Source organism: Ursus arctos, unplaced genomic scaffold, assembly GCF_023065955.2.
Source record: "Ursus arctos isolate Adak ecotype North America unplaced genomic scaffold, UrsArc2.0 scaffold_10, whole genome shotgun sequence".
NCBI classification, from domain to species: domain Eukaryota; kingdom Metazoa; phylum Chordata; class Mammalia; order Carnivora; family Ursidae; genus Ursus; species Ursus arctos.
The window spans coordinates 77705269-77730049 of NW_026622764.1; the positions used below are offsets into that span (position 1 = coordinate 77705269).

Consider the following 24781-nt stretch of genomic DNA (forward strand, 5'->3'; position numbering starts at 1 on the left):
GCATGTTTTTCCTTTTTTTTTTTTTTTTTTTAAGATTTATTTATTTATTTTAGAGAGAGAGAGTGCACAAGGGGGCAGGGGCAGAAGGAGAGAGAGAGGAGAAGCAGACTCCCCGCTGAGCAGGGAGCCCGATGTGGGGCTCCATCTCAAGACTGAGATGATGACCTGAGCAGAAACCAAGAGTTGGAGGCTCAGCTGACTGAGCCACCTAGTAGCTCATTCATTATTGAATTTATCGATCTTTTTTCATGACTTTAAGAAATCTTTCTCAATCCTTAGGTTACAAATATACTATCTTCTCTTATGAACTTTTGTTTTCACAACTGGGTCTTTAATCTACCTGGAATTTTTAGAAATTATTTTCATGAATTAAATTAAGAAAAGTGGATATAAATGCAGTTTGACAATTATAAAGGACGATACTTAGATAACTACCAGCTAGATAAAGAAATAAAGTAGCAGCACCCCGGGGCTGTCCCCTCTGTGATCATATTACGTTGCTTCTCTTTGTAGTTTTTACTCTCATAGGTGCAGCCCTAAAAAAAGTTTTGTTTTTGAACTTTCTGAGTAGTTCTGCTGTATGTGTTCCATTGTCTTCTTTTACTGTACATTGTTTTTGAGAGCCATGTTGATCTGTGAACTCTAGTTCACTAATGTTCAAAAACTACAAGGCAGTTTGAATGTTTATGAATATATTAAACAGTGATGCTATGAACGTTCTTAAACATTTCTGGTATACAAATTCACTTCTCTAAGGCACATACCGGAATTACTGGGTAATCACTAAGAATATCTTTAACAGTGATAGATTTTGCCAAAACATTTTCCAAAATGATTTTACTCTCTAACCGGCAGTGTAATGTCAGTGCTTGCATTGTTCCACACCTTGTTGATACTCAGTGTTGTCGGACTTAAATTTTTGCCAGTCTGGTAGGGATGCAACACTATCTCATTATAGTTTTGCTATGGTTGAATATCTTTGCCTATGTTTATTAGCTGTTTAGATTCCCTCTTTTGAGAAAAATTGATCAGGTCTTTTACTCATTCTGTGCTGTTGTCTTTTTTCTTTATTGGCTTATGGGAGCATTTCTCCTTCATAGTCTTTTAATAGTTACACATTGCAAATATCTTCTTACAGTCTGTGGCCTGCCTTTTTACTTTTTTATCTTTTGATGAACCAAAACTCTTTATCTTTTTTATTGAAATATATTTGATATATAGCATTGTGTAAATTTAAGGTACGTGATATTTTGATTTGATATATTTATATATTATGATTGCCAATGTAGTGATAATTAGCACCTCTAATTGTATCACATAGTTATATCTTTTTAGTGGTTGGAGAATTTAAGATCTAATTTCTTAGCAAATTTGTTGATTGTAATATAGTATTACCTATATTCACTATACTTGTGCATTAGCTCTCTAGGTCTTATTTACTACTTGTTGCAAGTTTCTACCTTAAACAACATCTCCCCTTATCCCCCAAACTCCCACCTTCTGGTATCCACTACTTCACTCTCTTTTTACAAGTTTGGCTTCTTTAGATTCCACATAAAAGTGATATCATACAATATTTGTCTTTCTCTGACTTACCTCACTTAGCATAATGTCCTCAGGGTGCATCCATGTTATTGCAAATTACATCCTTCTTTCCCATGGCAAAATAATATTCCGTTGTGTGTATATATATCACATATTCTTTATCCATTCATACGCTGATGGACACTTATGTTGTTTCCGTATCTTGGCTATTATGAGTAATGCTGCAATAAACATGGGCTTCGATATCCCTGTTTTCATTTCTTTTGGGTGTGTACTCAAGTGGCATTGCTGGGTCATATGGTACATCTATTTTTGATTCTTTGAGGAACCTCCAGATTGTTTTCTGTAGTGGATGAACCGGTTTAACATGCCCACCAACAGAGCGCAGGAATTTCCTTTTCTCCGCATCCTTGCCTATACTTGTTATCTCATGTTTTCTTGATGATAGCCTTTCTGGCAGGTGCGAAGTAAAATCTTGTGGTTTTGATTTGCATTTCCTGGATGATTAGTGATGTTGAGCATCTTTTCATGTACTGTTGGCCATTTTGAATGTGTTCTTTGGAAAAATGTCTATTGAGTTCCTTTGCCCATTTTTCAATCATATTTTTTTGTTACTGAGTTATAAGAGTTCTTTCTGTATTTTGGATATTAATTCCTTATCTGATATATGGTCTACAAAAGTTTTCCCATTCTGTAGGTCCCTTTTCATTTTGTTGATTGTTTCTTTTGCAGTACAGAAGCTTTTGATTTTTGATTTGTTGATTTTTGCTTTTGTTGCTTGTGCTTTTGGTATCAGGAAATTATTGCCAAGACCAGTGTCAAGGAGCTCTTTCCCTTGTTTTCTTCTAGAATTTTTATGGTATCAGGTTTTATGTTTAAGTCTTTATTAGTCCATTTCAAATTAATTTTTGTGAGTGGTCTAAAATAGAGATCCAATTTCATTTTTCTGCATGTGTTCAGTTTTCACAACATCATTTATTGAAGAGACTGTCCTTGTTGAATGATCTTGGCTCCTTTGTTGAATATTAATTGATTGTGCATGTGAGGATTTAATTCTGGGCTTTCTTTTCTGTTCCATGGATCTATGCCAGTACTATTTTATGCCACTATCATACTGTTTTAATTACTGTAGTTTTACAGTATAGTTTGAAATCAGGGATTGTGTGGGGCGCCTGAGTGGCTCAGTCATTAAGCATCTGCCTTTGGCTCAGGGCGTGATCCTGGAATCCTGGGATCGAGCCCGGCATCGGGCTCCTCTGCTGGGAGCCTGCTTCTTCCTCTCCCACTCCCCCTGCCTGTGTTCCCTCTCTCGCTGGCTGTCTCTCTCTCTGTCAGATAAATAAATAAAATCTTAAAAAAAAAAAAAAAGAAATCAGGGATTGTGATGCCTCCAGCTTTGTTCTTTTTCTCAGGATTGCTTTGGCTATTTGGGGTCTTTTGTTGTTCCATACAAATTTTAGGATTCTGTGTTCTAGTTGTGTGAAAACTGTCATTGTATTTTGGTGGGGATTGCACTAAATCTGTAGATTGCTTTGGGTGGTGTGGACATTTTAATTCTTCCCATGAGCACAGTGTATATTTCCATGTATTTGTGTCATTTTTAGTTTCTTTTATCAGTGTCTTACAGTTTTCAGAGTATAGATCTTTCACCTCCTTGGTTAAATTTATTCGTAGATATTTCATTCTTGTTGATGTAATTGTAAATGGGATTGTTTTCTTAATTTCTCTTTCTGATAGTTTGTTATTAGTATATAGAAACTCAGCTGTTTTGTTTTGTTTTTTTTAGAGGGAAAATGAGCACAAGCAAGGGCATGACGAACAGTAGGGGGAGTGGGAGAGAGAATCTTTTTTTTCTTTTTTTTAAAGATTTTATTCATTTATGTGACAGAGTGATAGCCAGCGAGAGAGGGAACACAGCAGGGGAGTGGGAGAGGAAGAAGCAGGCTCATAGCAGAGGAGCCTGATGTGGGGCTCGATCCCGGAACGCCGGGATCACACCCTGAACCGAAGGCAGATGCTTAACGACTGCGCTACCCAGGCGCCCAGGGAGAGAGAATCTTAAGCAGACTCCGTGCTCAGTGCCGAGCCCGGTTCCGGGGCATGATCTCACAACCCTGGGATCATGACTTGAGCTGAAATCAACAGTCAGACACTTAACCAACTGAGCCACCCAGGTGCCCTGCAACTTGTTCCTTTATGATAATTTTCTATCCTATTACTTTACTGACTTCATTTATTAGTTCTAATAGATTTTTTTGGTTGAGTCTTTAGGATTGTCTATATTTAGTATCATGTCATTTGCAAAGAGTGACACTTTTGCTTCTTCCTATCCAATTTGGGTGCCTTTTATTTCCTTTTCTTGCCTAATGGCTGTGGCTAGAACTTCCAATTTTATGTTGAATAAAAATGGCAAGAGTAGGCATCTTTGCCTTGTTTTGGTCTCAGAGGAAAAGCTTTCAGCTTTTTATCATTGAGTGATAGTTATTTTAATGTTCTTTTCCTTTAACCTTTATACTATAGTTAAGTGTTTAATACAGCATTCTGTTGTAGAATTGGAGTTTCCTATATTTGATTATAAATTTTTCATCTTTACCATTGTGTTTTGTGCTTTTGTGTGTTTTCATGTTGCTGATTAGCACCTTTTTGTTTCAGCATTTCTTTCAAGGCAGGTGATTAAACTCCCTCTGCTTTTGTTTATTTGAGAAAGCCTTTATTTCTTCTTCATATCTGAAGGATTACTGGATAAAGTATTCTTGGCTGACAATTTTTATGTTTTATCCCTTTGAATATGACATTCCACTGTCTCGTGGTCTATAGAGTTTCTGCTGAGGAATCCACTGAGTCCTATGAGGTTTTTGGCTTTTTGTTTTTCTTTTTGTAGGTTTTTTTTTTTTTTTTTCTGGCTGCCCTTAAGATCCCTTTTTTTTTCCTGGAAGATTTTATTTATTTATTAGAGAGAGAGAGGGAGAGTGTGCAGGAGCAGGGGGAGGGGCAAAGGGAGAGGGAGAAGCAGACTCCCCGCTGAGAGGGGAGCCCACAACCCTGGGATCATGACCTGAGCCAAAGACAGATGCTTAACTGACTGAGCCACCCAGGCACCCGTTAAGATTCTTTATGATTAATTTCTGAGTTTCATTGTAACACGTCTTAGAGAAGATCTTCTCACAAGGAGATAATAGGGTGTCCTATTAGTTTCATGGACTTGTTTGTTCAAGTCCTTCCCCAGGTTTGGGAGTTTCTCAGCTATGATTTCTTTAAAGATTTTATTTATTTTTTTGAGAGAGAACGAGAGCAAGAGAGAGCACAAGCAGGGGGCAGGGGGTAGCGTCAGAGGGAGAGGGAGAAGCAGGCTCCCTGCTGAGGAGGCTCCCTGCTTTGCTGAGCAGGGAGCCTGATGCAGGACTCGATTCCAGGACCCTGGGATCATGACCCGAGCCAAAGGAAGATGTGTTGCTGAATGAGCCACCCAGGCGCCCTCAGCTATGATTTTTCTTTCTTTTTTTTTTTTTTTTTTTTTTAAGATTTTTATGTATTTGACAGAGAGACAACCAGCAAGAGAGGGAGCAGAGCAGGGAGCCCCATGCGGGGCTCCATCCCAGGACCCTGGGATCACGCCCTGGGCCAAAGGCAGACGCTTAACGACTGAGCCACCCAGGTGCCCCGAAGCTATGATTTATTTATTTATTTATTTTTTCTAAGATTTTATTTATTTATTCGACAGAGAGAGACAGCCATCGAGAGAGGGAACACAAGCAGGGGGAGTGGGAGAGGAAGAAGCAGGCTCATAGCGGAAGAGCCTGATGTGGGGCTTGATCCCGTAACGCCGGGATCATGCCCTGAGCCGAAGGCAGACGCTTAACCGCTGTGCCACCCAGGCGCCCCTGATTTATTTAAATAAACTCTCTCCCTTCCTCTTCTCTTCTTCTGGAACCCCAGTTCTTCAAGTATTTGCCTTTCTGATGGAATCTCATAGCTCTTGTTGGCTTTCTTCACTCTTTTTAAATCTTAGTTCCTGCTCCTCTTCTAACTGTATTATTTCTGTATTCCTGTTCTCCAAGTCACATTTTTTTCCTCCATGTGGTCTGCTCTGCTGCAGATGCTCTCTGTTGCATTCTTCAACTCATTCATTGAATTCTTCAGCTCCAGAATTTGGTTCTTTTTTATAATTTTAGTCTCTTATAAAGAATTCCTGTTTATTAATTTATTCCTTTTTTTTTTAAAGATTTTATTTATTTATTCGACAGAGATAGAGACAGCCAGCAAGAGAGGGAACACAGCAGGGGAGTGGGAGAGGAAGAACAGGCTCATAGCGGAGGAGCCTGATGTGGGGCTTGATCCCATAACGCTGGGATCACGCCCTGAGCCGAAGGCAGACGCTTAACCGCTGTGCCACCCAGGCACCCCTCTTAATTTATTCCTGATTTCAGGGAATTGTCTTGGGTTGTCTTGTAACTTATTGAATTTCTTCATAAAAACAATTTGAATTCTTTATCAGTTAGATTGCAGTATGTCATGCCTTTGAGTTTAGTTGCTGGAGAATTATTATTTTCTTTTTGTGATGACATTTTTCCTTGATTTTTTTAAATACCGTTTGTAGCTATAGACTTCTGCTGTCACATTTGAAATATCTGATACCTCCTTAATTTTTATGACTTCTTTGGCTTTTTACAATTCTCCAGGCTGGCTATTAGAAACCTTTCTTCTGTATTCCAGAAGGTGTACAATAGCTCAAATTTGTCGTTTCTCCCCTCCCCACCTGCCTGTTTTCTGAGCATGCTCCCTGCCTACTGGCTCTTGCTGTTTTAGAGGTAGTTGAGAGGACACAAAGGAGCTGGCAGCAGAGTTGGAGGAGGTGTGGGTTTAGCATTTGTGCTTTGAGGGTGCCCTTGGGCTGAGGGAAGATGAGTGGGGTACTACCAGAGTCTTGTGGGTGGACTTCCTATTGAAGTGCTGAAGCAGACGGCAGAAACCACGTTCCTTTAATGCCCTTTGATATTCTAGTATGCTTCCTTCCCTTTCTCTTTCCTTCCCCAGGTCATGGGGGTCCTTCCTCAGAAATCTGGGTGCTGCTGGAGATAGAGGTTTCTTTACCCACAACCCACATAACTCGGCTAGCTGGGTAGTCACTCATTGCTTTTTGCTTTCTACCTCTTCCTTTGGGGAGGTTGTTACTGCCACAGCCAAACAACTTAGCTGTGCAGTGTAGCCCTGGGGAGGGGAACAGCTCTGGCAAGTTCTTCCCTCAGTGTCTGAACTCATCTCTGTCCTGTTCCAGTGGCATGCTGGAATCTCCCTTCGGGCAGACTAGACTTCTGCATATTCTCCCTTGCCTGTGGGTATCTGCCAAGGTTTGTGGCTCTCTGGGCTTCTTTTCCAGTTGTGGTGAGTAGGGGTGAGGCAGGTTCACTGACTCCCTTGGATCTACATCCCTTACTGAGGTCTTATTTTTGGATACACAGATGGGCAAGAATCCTCCTGGATCCCTTGGTGTAAGGTGCTGAGGCACTTTTTTATTCAGTTATGGTTGTCTAATTAGTTGTTTAAAAAGGGGAGGAAAAAAGGAATGACTTATGTTGCCATGATGCTTGATGGTACCTTAAAGTTCCCCCAAATTCCCCAAATTCTTACTGTTGAATTTCAGTTTTTTTCCTTTATAGGTAGTGCCTCTTAAAGCTTCCCTATCTTGAATTCATAAACATATCCTCCTGTATGTTATAAACATATCCTCCTATATGCTATTCCTGCACTGTTTATTAAATAATTTAATCTTTCCTAACTTTTATATATGTTTATACAGTGCTCAAAATGGTAAACACAAACTTAGGAGTCAGAGCTCCATGCTGCTTACTTTTCCTGGACCTCCCAGTGGGTGTCTGCTTAGAGGCTTCAAGTTATTGCTCATGAACAGCTTGAGAGAATTAAGCTTGATGGGATTGAATCCTGGTTTTGCTTCATTAGTTGACAACTTTGGCACGCTATTTAACCTTAGCCTTGGTTTCCTCAACTTTAAAATGGGGATATTAGTCTCTTCTATGGATGGTGGTTATAAGATTTGGAAGTGAGGTAACACAGAGCTTACTTTGCACCTGGGAGGTGGAGGCAGTTTTTTGTTTCTCACATGAAAACAGAGCACTCCTTTCATCCCCAGAACCTGTCTCCTCTCCACCTAATTGCCCAACCCAAAACACACCCCCAGGGATTTCTAAACTAATCCTCCTGATGTTGATATTTTCTGAATCGATTAAGTAGATTGAACCATGTGAAATTGCTGATACTTGGCTCTTTGGGACCTATCAGACCTATCAGTGATTTAACACAGTGCAGTTAAAACATTACGTCTCACTGGGTGCCACACAAGCCTTCTCAGATGCCCGCCAACCTCCTGAATGGACTCCGCTTTTATTTTTCTTCTCTAGGTGTTCTCCGTGTAGCTAGCATCCAGCAACACGTGCTTGAAAACTTTCAAAATCAGGCGTGTTCATAATATGACCCATTGGCATATAGGAAGAAAATATTAGAACTTCAATATAGTTTTTAACATTCACCTTAATTTGTTATGTGTGTGTGTGTATGCTTATTTTATAATAATGTATTGCTAATACAGTATATGATTGGTGTGGTGGTCATAATCTAAAAAGTTTAGACTACAGCAATTAGGTCTAAATTTTAATGAAATATACCCAGTTATTTTGTTAAGCAAAATTCTATTTGTATTCTTGGATGCCTCTATTATATCTACCCCACACCTAAGCCTCTAACTAGAGTCCTTGTGATTATTTCCAAAATACCTTTGGGTTCATCTGTTAGGTTAGTTGAACACCGGTCTCTTCCTCCAGATTGTAAACTCTCAGAAAATAAGTATTGTCTTTGTCTTTCTTGTGCCTTTTAAATATTTGAATTTATATAATAAACTCCTACAAATTGGTAAAGTAAAATATTAATTCCTTACTTAATGGGTAAAGGACAGTAGTTCACAAAGGGATATGAACTAAGGAAATGTTTGACCATAATATTGAGTAAATTTAGAACTTTCATTTAAATCTGAAAATTAACTCTTGACAATTATATTCTAACAGGCAATCCATCTCGAAGATCCAAGCCTGTGCCTTCTCGTGATTTAGACAGTTCGGATAAGGGACAAGTAAATCTCTATATTTTTATTTAAGCATAGATTACTCAGGTTTAAAATTGCTTAGTTAACTGATTTAAGTTTCTAAACCATTTATAAAGAAGGTTTTTTAAAAAAGATTTTATTCATTTATTTGAGAGAGAGCGCTTGCGTGTGTGTGGGGAGGGAAAGAGGGAGAGGGAGAGATTGAATCTTAAGCAGACTCTGCACTGAGTGGGGAACCTGATGTGGGGCTTGATCTCATAACCCTGAGATCATGACCTGAGCTGAAACCAAGAGTTGGATGCTTAACTGACTGACCCACCCAGGTGCCCCTATAAAGGAGGTTTTTTACTTAACACTGTGAATGTTTTTTATATAACACCGAATGCTAGTCATCAAATCCTATCATAGTAGAATCTGGCATTTGGAAATAAATGTAAGTTTTAGCTGCTTGAAATGTGATTACATGTCCTTTAGGAGAGATGAAAAGAGAGCATCTTGTCCTTACAGACAGCCTCACCCAGGAAGCCCCCTGAACCAGTGGACTTCCCAGATCCCGAGGGCAAAAAGGACGACAAAAAAGAGGAAAAAGAAGAAATTCAGGGAGAAATCAGTCATCCTGATGGAAAGGTTAAAAAAAATTTTTTTTAAATAATACTATAAGAAATAAATGTAGGTTAAAATAGAGTTGGAACACTTAGATTCTAAGTTAACATCTTTTTTTTTTTTTTAAGTTATCACTCTATTATTTTAGATGCCTTTTTTTTTTTTTAAGATTTTATTTATTTATTCGACAGAGATAGAGACAGCCAGCCAGAGAGGGAACACAAGCAGGGGAAGTGGGAGAGGAAGAAGCAGGCTCATAGCGGAGGAGCCGGATGTGGGGCTCGATCCCATAACGCCGGGATCACGCCCTGAGCCGAAGGCAGACGCTTAACCGCTGTGCCACCCAGGCGCCCTTAAGTTAACATCTTTTAAGACTGTTGAGGGGCTTAAGAACTATAGTTCCTTGGAGCGTGACTTAGCTTGAACCTTTGGACTCCTCTAAAAATGATTGACACACACATGCATTTAGTTGCCATTTCTAGTTTAGAGGTACAGCAAAAGAAGGAATACACTTCCTTTGTTTAAACTTTGTTCTTCCTCTAAACATAGCTAAAAAGGCTTTGTCATCCTTGGTACTTTTTAAAAGCCTCCGTTCAAGGCTTTACCTTTCCTGCAGCCTTTCTGTCCATCTCCAGCTACACAGTTTTATTTTTGTGCTTAGGAAAGGTTTTGAGCAGGATATTGCCTGGCTAGGTGTTCCAGCTAGAAGAAAGAATGAAAAGGGAAGCGACATAAACAGGGTTTGTTAGCAGGGAGGGGATGAGGTAATTTTTCCTCATGTTTATAGAAAATTTACTTTTCCAAATACCCTAATTTGATCTATTTTAATTGAAATTATAAGGCCAAAGTTCACTGCTAGTCTTGAGCGAGGGAAGGACAAAAGAACAGCAGTCAAAGGAAGTCGTTACAGACTTTTCCTGTACAAACTCTGCTTTCATGTAACAAATTATTGGTGGGAAAAGGTTTTCTTTTTTAGAAGAGTTCCACTGATAAATGGAAAAGGAATGAGAAAATTTGAGAATCATCACTGTGCAGTCTCTAATGAAATAAGGGGTCTAATCTAGGCAGCAGTCATGAATAAGCACTCAACTCCTAGATGAGAGGTTGATGGGGCTTCATGGCAGATCTAACTGACGTGACCCAGTTGGTCTTAAGGTCATGAGGACAGTCACATACTGCACCTCTGAACATATAGCCGTAAGAAGCTCTCAGCAGTTCGTACAAAGTATTCTCGTCAGAATAATTCAACCAGACTTTATTCGTGCCTCTACATGGAACTACTAGTTTTTTCCTAGGAAGTATAGGGCATGCAAGAACATGTTAAATGACACCATGATTGGAAAGCAGTCAGCCAAATCCAGAATGTGGGAAATTTTACATGTTCAGTGACCCAGTTCTTTCAACAAGTAATCACCATGAAAAGGGGGCAGAGAGGGGAATATTAAAGGTTAAGATTTAAAAGACGTGTCATCAAGTGTCGTGTGTGGACCTTGTTTTAATCCTGATTCAAGTAAACTGTAAAAGTCTATTTTGTGAATTCAGGGAAAACAGCATGGATGGTTACAGTATGATGAAGTAATTGTAGTTCGTTAGGGGCAGTAATGATTTGGTTATGTTAAAACCTATCATTAAATCAACTGAAGTGTTTTACATGTGAAGTGATACCTGCAGTTTGCTTTAAAAAAAAATCAGCAAAAAGGAAATTGAAGATGACACAAACACATGGAAAGATACTACATGCTCATGGGTCAGAAGAATTAATATTGTTATAATGTCCATACTATCCAAAGCTATCTACATATTCAGTGCAATCCCTATCAAAATGCCAGCAGCATTTTTCACAAAACTAGGGTAATACTAAAATTTGTATGGAATCACCAAAGACCCTGAATACCGAAAGCAAGTAAGAAAAGAAATAATCCTAGACTTTGAGTTATATTACAAAGCTGTAGTAATGGAACAGTATAGTACTGACACAAAAATAGACACATAGATCAATGGGACAGAATAGAGAGCCTTTTTTTTTTTTTTAAAGAAAGGGTGGGTTTTTGGTTTTGTTTTATTTTAAAGATTTTATTTATTTGACAGAGAGAGAGAGAAGAGTACAAGCAGGGGGAGCAGCAGAGGGAGAGGGAGAAGCAGGCTCCCCACCAAACAGGGAGCCCGATGTGAGGCTTGATCCCAGGATGCTGGGATCATGACCTGAGCCAAAGGCAGACACTTAACCAACTGAGCCACCCAGGTGCCCCTAAACCCATGCTTTTATGGTCAATTAATCTATGACAAAGGAGGCAAGAATATACAATGGGAAAAAGACAGTCTTTTCAATAAATGGTATTAGGAAAACTGGATAGCTACATGCAAAAGAATGAAACTGGACCACTTTCTTATACTATACACAAAGACAAACTCAAAAGGGATTAAAGAACTAAATGCGAGACCTGAAACTATAAAACTACTACAAGAGAGCACAGGCAGTAACCTCTTTGACATCAGCTATAGCAACATTTTTCAAGATAGGTCTCAGACAAGAAACAAAACTATTGGGACTACACCAAACTAAAAAGCTTTTGTGTAAAGCAAAGGAAACTATCAGTAAAACAAAAAGGCAACTTACTGAATGGGAGAAGATATTTGCAAATAACATATCTGGTAAGTGTAAGTTAGTATCCAAAATATATGAAGAACTTACACGACTCAACACCCAAAAAACAATCAAGAAATGGGCAGAGGACCTGAACAGATATTTTTCCGAATAAGACATGACCAACAGACAAATGAAAAGATGCTTAGCATCACTAATCAGGAAGATGCAAATCAAAGCCACAATGAGCTATCACGTCACACCCGTCAGAATGGCGAAAATCAAAAAGACAAGAAATAGCTGTTAGAATGTGGGGAAAAAGGACCCCTTGTACACTGTTGATGGGAATGCAAACTGGTGTAGCCACTGTGGAAGATGGTATGGAGATTCCTCAAAAAGTTAAAATAGAAATACCATGATTCAATAATTCCACTACTGGTATTTACCCAAAGGAAACAAAAACACTAATTCAAAAAGATATATGCACCCTTATGTTTATTGCAACATTATTTACAATAGTCAAGATATGGAAGCAACCCAAGTGTACATTGAGACAAATGGATAAGGAAGATGTGGTGTACACACACACACATAGACACACATACATGCACACACACTGGAATATTACACAACCATAAAAAAGGATGAGATCTTGCCATTTGCTACAACGTGGATGTACCTAAATGGTATTATGCTAAGGGAAATAAGTCAGACTAAGTACCATATGATTTCACGTACATGGAATCTAAAAAATCAAATGAATAAACCAAAAGCAGAATCAGACCTATAAATACAGAGAACAAGCTGATGGTTGCCAGCGGGGGGAGGATAGGGGTATGGACAAAATGGGTCAAGGGGAGTGGGAGATATAGGTTTCTAGTTATGAATAAGTCATGGGGATGAAAGGTACATCATAGGGATGATACTTTGGTGACAGATGGGAAAGCTACACTTGAGGTGAGCACAGCATTACATATAGACTTGTAAAATCACCATGTCGTACACCTGAAACTAATATTGTGCGTCAGCTATACTTAATAAAAAAAGAAAACTCAGCAAAAAATGAGTTTGTTTTGGGGAATAGGTGATATAAGAATGGTGATGTGTTTTTGAGACAATGTTTTTGCCTTTTGTTATGAAAGATTTCAAAGTAGGCAGTTTGGAAGAGAATTAGGGATATTTTTGTCATGTGTCAGGAGGAAATCTCTCCTATTGATAATCTTGTTTCTCTTTTTTTGTAGATAGAAAAGGTTTATAAGAATGGGTGCCATGTTATATTGTTTCCAAATGGAACTCGAAAAGAAGTGAGTGCAGATGGGAAGACTGTCACCGTCAATTTCTTTAATGGTGATGTGAAGCAGGTCATGCCAGATGAGAGAGTGGTAGGTTTCCCTAGGAGTGTTCTCCCCCGTGGCTTAGCCATCTCTAAAGAAAACACATGCTGACTTTGTGTCTTTACAGATCTACTACTACGCGTCTGCCCAGACTACTCACACTACTTACCCACAAGGACTAGAAATCTTACATTTCTCAAGTGGGCAAATAGGTAAAACTTGCTCTGCCTCTCCTAATTACTTTCCTTTCTTTAAAAATAAAATACTTACAGTAACCTTTTTTCAACAGAAAAACATTTCCCAGATGGGAGAAAAGAAATCACATTTCCTGACCAGACTATCAAAAACCTATTTCCTGATGGACAAGAAGAAAGCATTTTTCCAGATGGTACAATTGTAAGGGTACAAAGGTATATCTGTTAACTTTGCTTCTAGATTTGCCAGTTTTCAACTTCTATTTCCAAGTGAATTTTTAAAAATCATGAAACATTTATGTAAGTCATTCAGAATTTCAGTAAGTTTAGCAGTGAGTACAGATACTCTGAGAACAGGTGAAAAGAGTTCAGCATTTTGGAGTTTAGAATTAGAGACATATAGGTTCTAATATATAGTCTGTAGCCTAAAAACTTAAAAGAGAGTCTGTACAGCACTTCACAAAAGGGGAATGGCAAGTATTTGTATAGAAATGGATTTGTTGGGGCACCTGGGTGGCTCCGTCTGCCTTCGGCTCAGGTCATGATCCCAGGGTCCTGGGGTGGAGCCCCTGTGTCCGGCTCCCTGCTCAGTGGGGAGCCTGCTTCTCCCTCTCCCTCTGCCCCTCCCCACTGCTTATGCTCTCTCTCTCTCTCTTGAATAAATAAATCTTAAAAAAAAAAATTGGTGAAATTTGAAAACCGTGAATAAAACAAAGAAGGGAAGCTGCCCTATTAGTTTTTAAGAACAACCAAACAATGATGGCAATATTTGAATTAGACTATATCTGTTCCCTGTCTTATATTTTGATTTGCTGGATCTCCCTGTCCCTGCCTGATTGGTATTTTCTTCTGGCCTCCCTGACTAAGTTCTTTAAAATAGTAACTTCTTTATCCTTCTGAGTGTTAACATTTCTTGAAGTTAGAGACTTCTGACTTCTTCAGTCCACAGTACAGAACTTCTTGTAGGCACCAGTTAAAACCATGGTGAAGGTTTGTCAAGTCCACTGTCCTACTTAGTTTGCACCCTCCTTTCCTAGAGTGTGCATGCATGTAACTAACTTGAGTTCTGTGATAGAAAGTTAGCAATAAATAAATAAAACACTAATTCAAAAAATGTAGGAACTTCTATGGTCATGAGAGTGTTTTTCCCTTAACATGGTTAGAAACTTTCTCTGGTGCTCAACTAAATAAATACCAATCTCTCCTAAAACTTGAGGAAAGTCTTACGTGGACATTATACTTTGAGCTATTTCAGAAACTTTCCCATCTTCTTTTAACTCATGTTTGATATTTTTATAATAAAAAGTAGAGAAAATAATATGAAAAACTCCATGTACCCATCTGTCCATCTTCAACAATTATTAACTTGTGGCTAATCTTTTTTCATCTACATTCAAGCAAATTCTAGATATCAGATCATTCAGGATTATTTTGGCATTTTTTATTTATAGTGGCTGTTCTTCAACTTCACTGTGCATTAAAACTACCTGGAAGAATTTTTCAGTTGCAGATTGCTGGGCCCCATGCCAATAATTTGCATTTCTAATAATGTCTCAGGTGATGCTGTCATCCCTGATCCTGGGGCAGCACTTGATAAAACAGTGGCTCTCAAAATGGCTTTTAGGTCTAACATGTGTATGTGGCACAAAGCCATTACAGTCACATAAAATTTGAGAAATAACCAAAATAGGGAAAAAACACTATGTTGAGAAATGGTGATTCACAATCTATAGCCTAGCCTTGTGTTTCTAACAGCACATTATAGATAGATTTATGGGTTCATTTTGAATGTCCTGCATGCACATCAAACAGTCCACTTGGGATTAACAGCTTCTTTGTTTCACTGCTTCAGAAAAGTCTGATTTATGGCCCTTCCCAGGGATATAAACGCTCTTCTCCAACCTGATAAAGAGCAGGCACTCAGACTGCTTATAATTTATTGAAAAGAATAAAGGTCAAAACTGAAAGCCATATTTTTTTTTAAAGATTTTAATTAGAGAGAGAGCACGTGCACAAGCAAGCAGGGGGAGCGGCAGGCAGAGGAAGAGGCAGGCTCCCTGCTGAGCAGGGATTCCCGACACAGGGCTCGATCTAAGGACCCTGGGGATCATGACCTGAGCTGAAGGCAGACACTTAACTGACTGAGCCACCCCTGGAAGCCATATTTTAATACAATGCCCAATTTTCTTAGAGGCAGAATACATGTAAAATTAAAAAACAAACCTAACATTTTGTAGTGAAAACATAAATTAAAAACTTTTCATGGGCACATTTATGTGGAACTATCAGCCTGAAGCAGAAACAGGGTGGAAAGAATTTGCAAAGAAGGTATTGTGCAGGGAGAGGACCAATGGAGGTTCTAGGAGAGGAGAGAACTCCCAGAATCAAAAGGCCACTATTAGATCATTTTCCTGTTATATATTTAATATTTTAAAGAAATTAAATTTTATTTTAAATTTACAGAGATGGCAACAAAATCATAGAGTTTAATAATGGCCAAAGAGAACTACACACTGCCCAGTTCAAGAGACGGGAATATCCAGATGGCACTGTTAAAACTGTATATACAAATGGTCATCAAGAAACAAAATATACATCTGGTCGAATAAGGGTTAAAGACAAGGATGGTAATGTTCTAATGGATACAAAATTGTAATGATCCTGGTGCATGACTAATCATGAAATAACACTAACTTGATTTTGTTAAAAAATGTACATTTCTTATTGTTTCTGTGGTTTAATTTATATATACAGTGTGTGTGTATATATATAAATGGAAAAGATTATGGATTATAAAATAAAACACCATAGCTTTTTATATTCTTTGAAATGTATAAGAACAGCTTTCATTTTTAATTCACCTGTCTTTCTATAGTAATTGCATGACTAAGGAAAGCATTATTTGTTATAAACTCTATAGACTGCAAAAATAACGAGGCACTTTTGTTGAAGATGGTTATAAAAACCAAGAAGTATAAGAAATACAAGAGCACAGATGTTCCACGAGCACATCAGCCATAAAGGACTTGCACAGAAAGTTTACTCAAGGAGTAAGAGAATGTCTCCAGTCAGAATATACTATGTTCAATTAGTACTAAGATTAAAGCATTTTATCTACTAAAGAGGTCCTTTAATTGTAATAGAATGGGAAGTTAAAACAGTGAATGAAAACAGATAAGTCAAACACCAAAATAAGTAGAAGAATTCATCTGTGAGTACAGATAATCATAGTAAGGAGAAAACATTTACTGTGATGATATATAACTAGTTAAAATGGGAGATGTGAGAATGGAGGGGGTGGGAAAAATAACTAGAGCTGGTGTTAACTGATCAACCACAGGTACCTTGATGTTCTAACCTATGTAAAACTGTAGGTTGACAGAAGCAAGATGTCCTTGATAGAAGTGCAAGTCACCTATATATCAATTTATATAATAATTACAGGTTGGTATAGTCACTTAAGTGCAATATACAGTAATATTAGCAATGACTCCCATTTTTAAAAACAGCTAAGTGTATCAATTCCAGGTAATTTAAGAACTGAATATGAAAAAAGTTGTAAACTTCTCAAATAAGGAATTATATATATTACTTCAGGATAGAGAAGGATTTTTAAATGAGACACAGTACAAACTTAAAAGGTTGATGAATGAAAAGTGTGTCCAAAGATACCACAAAAAAGGAGAAAAGATGAGCCACAGACTAGAAGATATATATACTTGACGAAGAATTAATATCCAGAAAATATAAAGAATTCCTACAAATCAATAAGATAATTACAAACAACTCAGCAGAAAAATGGACAAAGGATATGAACAAACAAGTGACTAGTAAACTAGTGAATACATATTGAAATAACGAGATACCTTTTTATACTAGTATCAATACTAGCAAATAACAGTCTGGCCACACCACACATTGCCAAGGAACTCAGACTACTGATGGTAGTAAATTAAGTAAATCCACTTTTTGGAAAGCAATTACCTCATGACCTAGTAAGTTCCACTACTAAGTATGTATACTGGAAAACCCATAGCATGTGTGCAAGGGGTCCTACAGAAGAATATCTGTAATTGAGAAAAAAACTGGTAATGACCTAAATATCAACAGATTAATGTGCAGAGATGGATAGAAGAGTGAAAGTGAATAAAATAGAGCTCTGCATACCAACATGGATAAACAGCACAGATAGTGAGAAAAGTAAAGGTGCAACAGCACACTCATTAAAAAATATACACAGTAGTAGTATATCTTGCTTTATGGATGCATTCATATGCAGTAAAATAAAAATAAACACCCAATTCACAACAGTGTTCACCTCTGCAGGGAGGAGGAATGAGGAAGGGCACTACAGGAGTCTTCGACTGTACTAAGAGGTCTGTCTTCTGAAACTTAATATACATTCATAATAAAATGAACTTGTAGTTCATTTTTTCATGTGCCTAAAATACTTGATTTTGAAATCACTGTAAAATAAAACCAGAAAATATTTGAAAGCAAGTATTTATTAACTTTTTCAAACAATTCCTGAGAGTTTAACATGTAAGGGGAAAAAAAAAAGGCCAGCACTATTGCAGAACAAGTCAAGAAAAATAAGTCTGAAATGGCTCACACATAACAGAAAACTTTCTTCCGGGCGGCTGCTGTATAGATGCTGTGCACTGTATACCTGAAAAACACAATGCATGTTATTGAAAACCTCTGCTTAATTAAATGTTCAAACTAGTGACTGAATCACTTGTTACATTTACATGGATGAATAAACAGCTGGTTATCCAAGTACTTTAATAGCTTTGTTATTAGGTCATGGATTGTTCAGTAGTGTTCTGTGCATCCCATACCCTTACGTGCTTAAATTACTCATAGTGCCCACTTCTGTCTGCGCTCCTGCCCATCCCCAACAACTGTCTGGTACTATGATAGTCATTCCAAGCATTCTTACAGATGCAGATCCACTCTGATTCTGGTATTCAATAGGTGAAAGGGCCTATGAAGAAGTCTAGAAGAGAGATTTTTGTTGAGCTTTGTTGTCATTCTTTGAGAAATCAAGGACAGCCTGAAGGTGCTTTTATGGGCAATTTAGCATTAATCTCCACTATAAGGGGTAACAAGAAGTAATGATACTTACATCATTCGTCTTGGTCTGCCAGCCCCATTTCTACTAATGACATATGAACTGGATACTGTTCATCTTCATATAATGTCACTATTTGTTCTGGTGCCTGAGCCTGAAAGATAGTTGTCAAGAAAATACAGTAATGTCTTTGCTGTTTTTTCCCTCCTACATCTGGCCTATATCATATAGGAAGGGAAATGCATTCTCCAAATTTATTAATAATTTATATTTTAAAAAGGTCATTGTGATGGTTTCCTATTAAATCACATTCTTTCCATTCTTATAACTTTATTTAGATTGTAACTCCAACCCAAAGTTTTCCTAGATTAAGCCAGTGGGCTCTAACACTGCCATCCCTGTTAAAATTCATTTATATTCTACCTATAAACTGCATAAACTGACCAAATTTTGCATGTTATTCATAGAGATGAATAAATATATGTCTGTAAGAATACTTACTAGCCCCGTCTGTATTTCACTGGCTTCTTGAGAGAAACTGTACATAAGCTATTTACACTACTCTGCACACACAAAAGCATGATATGTACAGAGATTTTCAAAAAGCACTTTCTAGTAATAGCACTGTTCATCCAGAACTCATTCTTGTCAGAGCCAGTACATCAGGAATCCCCAAATCCTGGGTCCTAAAATCAAGGCAGGTTGGGCTGAAACAACAGTGTTGAGGACTAGGGTGAACCAGAGTGTATTTCCAAAGGAGCTGCTATACTACTTCAGCTGACTGCCATTTTGGAGAGGAGACCTAGAATTCCTGGAATTTATAATATTTCATCAGAACTCAGAAATACAGACTTTTTTTGGTTAAATTTTTCCAATTTTAAAACAGGCCAGATTCTGCCTATGGGCTATCCCTTTGTGACATGCTAAACTGCTGAAGAACACATATTAAACTTCTGGACTTCCTTATTTGAACATTTTTTAAAATAAATATGTTGTATGTGTCATATAGGTGTGTGTGTGCTGTTGATTGTGTGGTGTGTCTGTGTGGTATGTTTGGTGTGTGTGTTGTATGTGTAGTGTGTATGTGGGTATGTGTGTGCAGTATGTTGTATTTTTTTTTTAATGATTTATCTATTAGGGCAAAACTGTGTGTGTGTGAGTGGAGTGAGGGAGAGAAGGAGAGAGAATCTTAAGTATTGACTCCCTGCTGAGTGCAGAGCCCCACACAGGGCTCGATCCCACGATCCTATGCCAAAATCACAAGTTGGGCACTTAACCAACTGAGCCACCCAGGTGCTCTCTGTGTGCGTATTCTATATGTGTTATGCATGTTGTCTTTTTCTGTGTTGTGTGGTGTTGAGTGGTGTATGTGTGAGGTGTGTGTTTTGGTTTTGTACGTTTGCGAGGTATATGTGTGGTGCTGGTATGTGTGTGGTGTATTTGTGGTGTGTAAATGGTATTTCTGTAGTGTGTGTGGTATATTTTGGCGTGGTTTTTGTGTGGTGCTATGTGTGGTTTGTGTTATGTGCAGTTTGTATGTGCTGTATGGAGTGTATGTTTTGTGTACTGTATGTATGGAGTGCCTATGGTATATGAGCAGTGTGAGTGTGGTTTTGACTGGTGCATGGTGTATTTGTGTATATATTATGTGTGTTTAGTGTGTATACATTATATGTGTGAGATATATGTGTATGGTGTGAAATATGTATGTGTATATATGTGGCATATACTTTGTGTGTGTAGTATAAGTTGTATGTAGTGTATGAATGGCATGCGTGATATTTAAGTGTTGTATGTGTGATGTGTTTGTGTGGTATAAGTATGGTATGTGTGATGTAAATGGTGTACTGGTTTCACATGTGCATGGTATGTGGTATGTTTTTGTTCCATATGTGTTTTGTGTGTTGTATGTTTGTGTGTGTGCTATCTGCCTTAGTGTGTAGTGTATGCTCGTGTCTGTTGTGAGCGGTGTGCATGTTCCAGTGTTGTGTGTTTGTGTGGTGTTAGTTATGTGTGGTGCCTATATGGTCTATATGTGGTGTGTGAATGAAATTTCTGTAGTGTGCATTGTCTATTTTTATATGTGTGTGGTGTTTTTGTGGTGTATGTGTGGTATGTGTGTGCTGTATATTTAGTGTGTGTTGTATATTTGTGTGTGTGCTATGTGTGTTGTGTGTGCTGTATGTGCACCCTCAGTCTGGTTTTTATGTGGTGTGTGGTGTGTCTAGGTATATGTGTGGTGTGTTTAAAACGTGTGCAGTATGTGTATGTGCATGGTATGTGAGTACTGTGTGTCAGGTTATGAGTGGTGTATGTGTGTGGTATCTGTGTTTTCTGTGTGGTATGTTATATGTAGGGTGCATGAATATTGGGTGATGTGACGTGATGAATATGTGTTGTGTGTGCCATTTGTAGTAGAAATGTGATGTAGGTGTGTGTATGAGGTCTGAACGTTTTTTGAGTGATGTGTGTATATGTTTGGTGTGTGCTGAATGGTGAGTATATGGTGTTTGGATGTTTTGGTTGCAGTATATTTTGTATATTCTACATGTGTAGTGTGTGTTGTATGTTTCTCTATTATGTGCAGGGTGTGAGTCCTGTATGTGTGCTATTCTTCAGTGGTGTGTATTTTTGAGTTGTTCATGTGGTGCTGGTTATGTGTGGTGTCTGTGGTGAATATGTGGTATGCGAACAGTATTTCTGTAGTTGTGTGGGGTATGTATGGTGTGCGTGCTATATGGGGTGTTTGTGTGTCTTGTATATTTCATTTGTGTAATTCTTGTTTTGTGTGTATTGTGTGTGGTATATGTGTGCTCTGAGTGTAGTTTTTATGACACGTGATGTGTCTGGTGTATGTGTAGTGTGTGTGATGTTTTTGGTATGTGTGTGTGTTGTGTGTGGTTTTTTGTGTGGTATATGATATGTGTTGTGTGGTGAGTATGTGGTGTATGGGTGTCTGTGTGCCATATATTTTGCGTGTTATTTTCTATTAAGTGTAGTGTGTGTTGTGTATTTTTTGTGTGTGCTATGTGTGGGATGTGAGTGCTGTATGTGTTTATTTGAACCTTTCGATACAGGTTCTACTGCATTAAACAATTCAAAATTACTACAATTCAATCCTTTCCATGGCTTTGACCAGAATTCCTGTTCTGGTCCTTCCTACTTTTAGGATGCAGTTCAGTGTCACTTCCCAGACCTACCTATTCACTTATCATTTGACGGCCTGCTAAGGAGGAGCTCAAATACTGTGTACTATCCTGCTCTCTCCAGATGGAAATAGAGCTTCTTGTACCTATATTTCTTTTATAGAACATATTTCATTCTACCTCATATTTATTAATGGTTTACAAATGTTTCATTTCCCTCACAGATTTAGGAGTTCTTTGATTACAGGATGCTCATCTTGATCATTTTCATATTCATTACATCAGTGATATTTTATACCATTGTAGTGCTAACTAAAGTCTGCTAAATATAAACTAAAGCATAATTTTAACAAGCCTTAAAATTAATTTTGTAGTATTTACATAGATTTATATACTTTATATACTTTTTTGTAGTATTTATATAGATTTATATACTTTAAAAGTTTTTTTTTTCATCTAGAGTTACACAGATAGAAAGCACTTTAGAAAGTATTAGAATAGGGACCCTAAAAATATCTTCAATAAGATTTTGGCTTATGAAGATAGATAGTTACCTTGGAAGAAGCATAAAGTTGTTTTCCCTGAAGACAGTCTATCATAGCCCACAATGCTTCCATGCTCCATTTGGGACAGTATGGTATTCTGGTCTTTCCTGGATCTCTTAAGGGAGGTTTAAACCCTGCCAAGAGCACCTTTATGGCTCGGGCTGGATACTGCATAAGGTGAAGAGGAATTTGACGCAGTCTGTCACAAAAGAAATTCTTAAAATGTTCAGAATGTCACAATTAAAATTCTCTAATGGCTAAAGCTTTAAAACAAAGGGGAAAAATTTATGACATTGGATTTGGCAATGGATTAGCTATGATACCAAAAGCACAAACAACAGAAGAAAAAATAAACTGGACTACATCAAAATTAAAAACTCCACAAAAGACACAACCAACAGTGAAAAAGCAACCTACAGAATGAGAGAAAGTATACACTAAAATGTAGACATTTCTCCAAGACATAAATGGCCAACAACCACATGAAAAGGTGCTCGATATCATTCATCATCAGGGAGATGAAAATCAAAGCCACAGTGAGATACAACCTCACATCCATTAAGGTGGCTACTATCAAAACACTAGAAAATACCAAGTGTTGGTGAGGATGTGGAGAGAGACTGGAACTCTTGGACACTTAGTGTACAATGGTACAGCTGCTATGGAAAACAGTTCTCTGGTTTCTCCAAATACTAAAAAGAGAATAAGCATGTGATCCAACAATTCTACTTCTCAGTATATACCCCCAAAGAATTGAAAGCAGGGTCTCGAAGAGATATGTACGCTCATGTTCATACCAGCATTACTCACGAAAGCTAAAAGGTGGATTCAACCCAAATATCCAAATATCCACTTATCCATGGATGAATGGATAAATAAAAGGTAGTGTATACATATGATGGAATATTATTCAGCCTTAAAAAGGAAGGAAATTCTGACACATGCTACAACATGGTGAACCTTAAGGAAACTATGCTAAATGAAATAAGCCAGTTACAAAAGGACAAATACTGTATGATTCTACTTATATGAGATACCTACAATAGTTAAATTCATCGGGAAAGAAAGTAGAATGGTGGTTGCCAGGGGCTGGATGAGGAGGAAATGAATGGGGAATGTTGTTTAAAGGTCATAGAGTTTCAGTTGTGCAAAATGAAAAGAGTTCTGGAAGTTGGCTATATAACAATGTGAGTATAGTTAACACTACTTAATTATACATTTAAAATGGTTAATATGGTAAATTTTATGATACATGTATTTTACCACAATTAAATATTACAAACAAAAAAAGGAAAATAGCAAGTGTTGGCAAGGATGTGGAGAAACTGGAACCCTTGTGTATTGCTGGTGGGAATGTAAAATGGTAGAGACACTGCAGAAAAGTTTGGCAGTTCTTCAAAGAGCTCAACAAAATTACTATATGATCCAGCAATTCCACTTCTAGGTATACATACCAAACAACTGAAAGCAGGGACTCCAACAGCTACTTGTACATTAATGTTCATAGCAGCGTTATTCATAATAGCCGGAGGATGGAAACAACCCAAGTGTCCATCAACATATGAATAAATAAAACGTAGTATAGACATACAAAGGAGTGTTATTTAGCCATAGAAATAATGAAATTCTGATACAAGATACAATTGAGTGTACCCTGAAAACTTTATCCTAAGTAAAATAAACTGGACACAAAAGGACAGATACTATATGACAGTACTTATATAAGGTATCTAAAATAGGACAAATTCAGAGACAGAAAGTAGAAAATGGTTACCAGGAGGTGAGGAAAAGGGAATAGAATGTTACTGTTTAGTGGGTACAGAATTTCAGTTTGGGATTAGGAAAACATCTTGAAAATGGACAGTGGCAACAGCTACACAACATCCTGAATATACCTAATGACAATTAAATGTATGCTTAAAAATGGCTAAAATGCTAAATTCTATATTTTACCACAGTAAAAAGACTTACAGATTTTAAAAATCCTAATAAATAGCTTTAAAATAGTTTTCTTTTAAAAGGAAAACCAAAACTTTCCCAATAATTATTATTTAAAAAACCTCTAAGAATTTTAATTCAATTAAGTTGACTTAAAAAACAAAAACAAAAACCTGTTTATTGTCAGCTTCTCAGTTGATCCGTAATCAACAAATTGTACCAGGACAGCTAGAGGATTAAATTCTTTAACAGACACAATCTTTGCTCTATACCATAAGCCATCATCATATTCTGCAAGGCAAGGCATTTCTGGAAAGACAGATAAAAAGGAAAAAATCACATTGCCTTGTATTTTCTTTAAAAAACATTTTTTTAAAATCAGAAAAGTACAAAGAAAATGTAATCACCATAAATGCATCATTCAGATTTAAACACTCAACAGTCTGTCATATGTTGGATTCTGCTTTTTTCTGTTTATAATTTATTACACCTTGTTTTTCCTAATTCCTAAGAATCAAACTCTGAAGAAAGGCTCTTCTCCCATTCTCATAGTTCCTAGTTCTTCTGCCCATGGATTACACTATCCTTCCAATGCCCCCACCTGTTAGACTCCCGAAATTCCTTTTCATTTAAGCCATCATCTTCTGCAAAAGATAATAAAATGGTTTCTGCTATTTCCTTCAATTTTGTCCTCTTCCAATCCA

At 37.5% G+C, this 24781-nt stretch overlaps 2 protein-coding genes across 4 annotated transcripts in view; one reads left to right on the plus strand and one right to left on the minus strand.

The window, feature by feature from the left end:
• Positions 1-18153, plus strand: part of CENPJ (centromere protein J) — a 59461-nt gene extending 41308 nt beyond the window's left edge. For both annotated transcript variants that reach the window (XM_044381681.3, XM_057309865.1), the window contains 6 exons: positions 8622-8686; positions 9167-9286; positions 13088-13228; positions 13308-13392; positions 13470-13590; positions 15838-18153. In XM_044381681.3, the coding sequence (XP_044237616.2) occupies positions 8622-8686; positions 9167-9286; positions 13088-13228; positions 13308-13392; positions 13470-13590; positions 15838-16030 (725 nt within the window). In that variant the 3' untranslated portion in view covers positions 16031-18153. The remainder of the gene's footprint in view (positions 1-8621; positions 8687-9166; positions 9287-13087; positions 13229-13307; positions 13393-13469; positions 13591-15837) is intronic.
• A 350-nt stretch (positions 18154-18503) lies between these two features.
• RNF17 (ring finger protein 17) overlaps positions 18504-24781 on the minus strand; it is a 122812-nt gene continuing 116534 nt past the window's right edge. For both annotated transcript variants that reach the window (XM_026492936.3, XM_026492935.3), the window contains exons 33-35: positions 24251-24386; positions 22149-22338; positions 18504-18602 (exon numbers count right to left, since the gene is read on the minus strand). In XM_026492936.3, coding sequence (XP_026348721.2) covers positions 18504-18602; positions 22149-22338; positions 24251-24386 — 425 coding nt within the window. The remainder of the gene's footprint in view (positions 18603-22148; positions 22339-24250; positions 24387-24781) is intronic.